The following is a 5,644-nucleotide window of genomic DNA, read 5'->3' as shown; positions in this document are numbered from 1 at the left end:
CAAGATTTGGGCATAATCCAGACAATTAAGCCAAGATCGGGGGCATGATTTGATTCAAGATCGGGGGACGATCCAGACCATGGTGTTAGAAGACTTCTAACACCATGATCCAGACAATTAAGTCAAGATCGGGGGACGAACCAGACAATTAAGCCAAGATCGGGGCATGATCCAGACAATTAAGCCATGATCGGGGCATGATCCGTACTTATAATACCAAAATTATAGCAGCCACTAATTTTGGTATTAGAAAAATAATTTCGGACACAATTACATCACAGCATCTCAAAGATATGTTAAATTTAAAAAGAATAGTATTTAATCTTTATTTAATTAAAGAATAACTACAACTTCATCTAATACTTGTCAAGTTTCATAAATTCTTAACACATTCATACTCCTTTGAATGTTCAAGACACTTGTCGTCACCTTAGCAGCAATAGTGTTTTGTTTACAGATTTTGATCGAATAAATTCATTGAACATTCTTAATAAAAAGACAGGATGCCTCAAGCACTAATCAACCAAATCTTAAAGAATTATATATGAAATACTGGGAGAAAAGACTTAAAAATATAATAAAATTAGAAAAATTGCGCCAAACCAGTTGCAATTTATTCAATTCTAAATCTGTTATATTCTTCAGTCTTATATTCTCAAGTCCATATATGGACCATGTAGCCTGAACTACTCAAGTCAACATCGATTTAACATTGTGTCGATTGTAAAACTTCATTTGTGCCACTAATTTATTATTTCATAATTTTAGTAATAAAATCACTTTTTATATATTTAAAAAATTATTTTAAAGTAGAACTAAAAAACTAATGTATAAATAAAAAAATAAAACAAAATGGAAAAATTAAGAAATATCTGCAATTAGTAGGGATTATTTTAATAAAAACATTAATTATTTAATTGATTTTTGTAATAGTATAACAAATATTAGTCGCAATAAAGCTTATCACAATAAAAAGTGTGCAAGTAGAAACTTGCACATTGCTTCCTTATAGTTTTTAAGTGGGCAAGTAGAAACTTGCACATTGCTTCCTCATAATTTTCAAGTATGCAAATTATAAATTTGCACGTTGCTTAATCAACATTTTATTTCGCTCATAAAGTTTTCTCTATAAGGAAGCCAAATTAATAAATATTTACTAATAATTATACATTAAAAAATAGGCTCAAATTTATAATTTGTACATTTGAAAATTATGAGGAAGCAATGTGCAAGTTTCTACTTGCCAACTTAAAAACTATGAGGAAGCAATGTGCAAGTTTCTACTTGCACACTTTTATTTATTTATTTATATAAATATGTATATATTAATTTTTATTACGTATAATTATAAGAAATACTCATAATAAATCCAGACATTCGTTGCTATAGATTGCATGTCTCTCATTTTTGCTGATTGGGAAAACTGTATGTGTCTATAAAGTAGAATTTCATACATTTTCATACATTCCCTAATTATCACGAAGATAGCATGTTTCATCACGTACGTCAATAAACGTACTCAACTGTCACGCTACATTCTCCATTGCCGCTTCGTCACTGGTACAGTTTAAAAGGTCTATGCAGATCTCAATTAGTACTGTCCAAGACATCAGGCTGATCGTGAGACATCCGAAATTCTTTCACATACGTGTAGCACGTATATCCGAGGTATATGGAACTTATAAGTATATATTTCATTCGCTATCATTAAAATGATCATACTTTAGTCTAACAATTGTGCAAGACAAGTTGGCTTGCAAAGAATTAAGTATTGGGCACGCAATCATTTTTCGATTACGTTCAACTCCACATTGTAATGCATTATTTGGAAGATTCCGCACATAAACAAGTTAATATAATATTGCATTTGATATTGTTTGAAAGTCAAAACGAAATATATTATCTATATCGTGTGGCATACAATTTAAACTCGTCGATATTCGCTGCCCGGTATGGTTCAGTCGTGAGCCGCGATCACGCGCCTCGAAGAGCGTCGCGCGCGATTATTCGTTGAAGCACCGCGCCTCACAACAGTAGCACGTGCTCGACGCGCGAGCATTAGCAACCCTATAATGAAATACTAAAGCTTGAAAATAGAGTCACGCGTGATTGGCCGAATAAGCACATTCTTCAGTTTTCCACGGCGCGACTACCGAACGGAGAGTTTCGGAGCAGGCAGAAGACTTTGAATCGTCGGCTCGTTCGTACGGGAGCTGACGATCTTTGATAAAATCTCGTGCCAAGCGTTCTAAGATTGAAAATCGTTTGCGTGTAAAGGTCAGTCTATAATGAGTCGTTAGTCGTTAGTCAAATGTCGGAAGAGAGTCGGAAAAAGTCATAAACGTATCGTAAGGCGATCGGAAGTCTGTAATCGGCGATCGTAAGCGATTGGCCAAATGCCATCTCTTACGATCACCGATTACAGACTTCCGATTGCCTTACCATACGCTTATGACTATTTCTTCCGACATCTGACTAACGACTAATGACTCATTGTAGACTGGCCATAACACTGAGTGTTCTGTGATTTTGTGAGCTGACGCCCGTATCATTCTCGCGATCGTCCTCGGCCTCGCGAGCAAGATCTCCGACTGCAAGATCTCCGATTTCAAGATCTCCGATTTTTACATCCGATTCGCGGAACGGCCTTGTCAGAAGGACGAAAATCTCCGCGTGTACGCGAATTGCTCCGGGCGTCGCCTTGCTCCACCTTGTGCACGAAATAAACGTTTTGTTAATAACGACACGAACTCTCAAGTTTTTCTCCCGCGCACGATCCTTCAGCGAATCTGAGGATTCGCGCAACCGATTGTCTTCGCGCTCATCTCTGAGCGTATCCCGGCATTTCAATCGGGACGATCTCGTCGAGAGATCGACTCCCGAACAGATATAAAAATTTAACGTAATGGTCCCTATTTCCTCAATCATATGTCGTTATTTTATATACCTATAATAAGATATACATATGTATATATATACACAATACACACACACACACACACATATATATATATATATACGTGTGTGTGTGTGTGTGTGTGTGTGTGTGTGTGTGTGTGTGTGTGTGTGTGTGTGTGTGTGTGTGTGTGTGTGTGTGTGTGTGTATACATATAGAATCTGCTGTAAAATCTCTTTGTATTACGAAGGAATAAAACATTCCTATCTCGCAAAGCTTTCAGATCAATGCTATTTTAGCGCAGGATCAAATAAATGAAAGCAAATGTTACATATTTATGTATTGAAATTTCGCGAGTTGAACGACTTTCACGCGGCCCCATTCAGTCACATACCTTGCTACACCTGTATACCTGTATACGTATAAATAAAAAATATATCCAGTTTTGCTACGATATACAATGTAGTAGTGTAGTTATACGATTCTGTCAACATTGTTATTGTTTTCACTTCCATAGGAGTTTAAATTCAAAGTGGCTGGATAAAACTAGTATCGATGGCTTCGATAAAACTAGTATCGTTCGAGGAGGAACTGAAGAAGAATCCTGAATTGAAAGAGGCAGATATTCAAATGTTGAGAGAATGGTGCGAAAAACAGCCTCACTTGCCCAAGATATTAGACAGCGAATTAGCATTGTTCTTGCATAGCAATTATTATCGACTCAAACCGACGAAAACTACTATCGATACTTTTTACACAGTTAGGACTCACGTACCTGAGTTATTCTGCAATCGAGATCCTAATAACAATAAGGAACTCAAAAAAGCAATTGAAACGGTGTAAGTATATATTATTTATAATCTTTTTCTTTTTAATTATTCGTTACATTCATGTGTGTGTGGTATTCCTTATACACGACAAATGAATGCAGCAATATTTCTCGCAGAGAAATTTCGCATACAAAGTAGAAGTGATCTTATTATCGACAGAACAGACCAAATTTTGGAAGGAACTACTAAAGAAGGCTATAAAATCATTTATGGAAGTGTCCTAGACAGCGATCCATCGCATTTTGTTTATTACGATGTGATGAAATTCCTAAATATGGTGATCGATCTATGCCTTTACACCGAAGGCACTTGCGAAGGCCACATGATGTTATTTGACGTGAAAAACCTTTCTTTCGGTCATGTCGGCCGTTTGAGTCCTATGGGCATAAAGAAATGGCTCTACTATCTACAAGAAGGATTGCCTGTCAGATTGAAGGGTTTCCATATTATGAATTCTTCTCCGGTAATGGATGTCATTATGAATATGATGAGACCATTCATGAAAAAGCAGTTGATGGATATGGTAAGATTGAAATTATATACACACATTACCGATCAATTATCCACATTATTACATTAAAAGTGAAAAAGTGAAAGGATCAAATTTCCTATTTGATATAGCAAATTGTTTATATATTAAACAACGCTGCATCTTCGAAAATATAATTTTAAATGCTAAGAGATAAGAGAAATATTGTATTTACTGCGTATATAATACGTATGTATAAATACGTATTTTAATTATATTTTTATTTTTGTAAAAAATTGCGTGGAGCGGAATATAATTCGATGAAAAAAGTATAAAAGTTTTGAACTATATGTTTCTATAAATTCTAGTTTCATATCCATACCACGAGCGACACTCTGGAGAAATTCATACCGCTCGAAGTTCTTCCGAATGAATCAGGCGGTCAAGCCGGTTCTCTACAGGAGTTACATGATAAACAAGTCAAAAAATTGGTAGATCACGTTGCTTGGTTCCAAGAGGAAGAAGGTCATCGCGTTAATGAGGCGCTACGACCGGGCAAGGCAAAGACAGCAAAGGATTTGTTTGGAGTTGAAGAAAGCTTTAAAAAGCTCGAAATCGATTGATTGAATAATTAAATGTTTTGCAACACCAATGGTATAGCTATAGCTATTTGGTTTTATTTTTAGAATACGCGGCGATAACCACACAGTTTTGGAAAATAAAAATACTAATCTATTTCATGTTTATTAACATTAAATATTTAACCAATCTTTATGGAATTAAATATAGTATAGTAATAACAACTAATAACAAATGTACTGATTGTTTATTAGATTAGATCAGATTAAGCATATAATAGTTAGATATGTCATAATTGCATGCACGAATCACAAATTTAATTATATTACTTCTTATTGCGTTATTTGCGTTTTTTCATACATATAATGTTTTTCTGCGGTAATCAAATTTAATTATTCAATCCTAACATTTAGTAACAGATAAAATTATATTATTATGTTAATTTCAACAAAGATTAGTATTAAATTTAAACAGTTTAAATATATTTATACGTTAAGAAAGTTATTCTCATATAAAATGCGAAGCAAACGTTGCAATCTTATTTACTGTATTGAACAAATAAATAAGAAACAAGAAATTCTTCATCGTTATTGTAAATTTATTTTATTTTATAAGTGCGAGACATTAATACTTGCATATAATCAACTATTCTGGTTAAATCTAATAGTATAATTACTACAGTGATGTTAATTAATTTGATCTAAATAAATATTAATGTTAATATAAACAATAATTTTATTTAAAATAACCGTTTTGTTAATGTAATAAGTTGAGTTTATAATATAATTATACGAATCATATATAGAAAACTGCTTCGGTGTGGAGAAACCTTTATAATACCTGCTTTTCGACAGTTTCTTATAATACTTT

At 33.8% G+C, this 5,644-nt stretch overlaps 1 protein-coding gene across 3 annotated transcripts; it reads left to right on the top strand.

Annotated features, from left to right (window-relative positions):
• The first annotated feature begins 1,535 nt into the window (after positions 1-1,535).
• LOC139786038 (alpha-tocopherol transfer protein-like) lies at positions 1,536-5,351 on the top strand. 3 transcript variants are annotated; one of them, XM_071725200.1, is made up of 5 exons: positions 2,099-2,277; positions 2,500-2,902; positions 3,414-3,735; positions 3,886-4,249; positions 4,564-5,351. In XM_071725200.1, the coding sequence occupies exons 3-5, from the start codon at positions 3,452-3,454 to the stop codon at positions 4,816-4,818; spliced, it is 903 nt and encodes a 300-aa protein (XP_071581301.1). In that variant the 5' UTR covers positions 2,099-2,277; positions 2,500-2,902; positions 3,414-3,451; the 3' UTR covers positions 4,819-5,351. The 3 variants fall into 3 exon arrangements, with proteins under 3 accessions (XP_071581302.1, XP_071581301.1, XP_071581299.1); XM_071725201.1 differs by lacking the exons at positions 2,099-2,277; positions 2,500-2,902 and adding an exon at positions 1,536-1,668; XM_071725198.1 differs by lacking the exon at positions 2,500-2,902 and having other exon boundaries at positions 2,102-2,277.
• The last annotated feature ends 293 nt before the right edge of the window (positions 5,352-5,644 follow it).

The sequence above is a fragment of the Temnothorax nylanderi genome, unplaced genomic scaffold (assembly GCF_030848795.1).
Source record: "Temnothorax nylanderi isolate EJ_2023f unplaced genomic scaffold, tnyl_v1.0 TNYL_tig0942_pilon, whole genome shotgun sequence".
Taxonomy (NCBI): Eukaryota; Metazoa; Arthropoda; class Insecta; order Hymenoptera; family Formicidae; genus Temnothorax; species Temnothorax nylanderi.
This window is presented reverse-complemented; position numbering and strand designations above follow the sequence as displayed.

What these genes read in the sequence shown, in the direction of transcription:
- LOC139786038 (XM_071725201.1), top strand. Translation starts at nt 3,452, where the DNA reads ATGGCTTCGATAAAACTAGTATCGTTCGAGGAGGAACTGAAGAAGAAT. An exon ending in AAAAAAGCAATTGAAACGGT is followed by an intron (nt 3,736 to 3,885) that starts GTAAGTATATAT and finishes TATTATCGACAG; the next exon opens with AACAGACCAAATTTTGGAAG. An exon ending in AAAAGCAGTTGATGGATATG is followed by an intron (nt 4,250 to 4,563) that starts GTAAGATTGAAA and finishes TATAAATTCTAG; the next exon opens with TTTCATATCCATACCACGAG.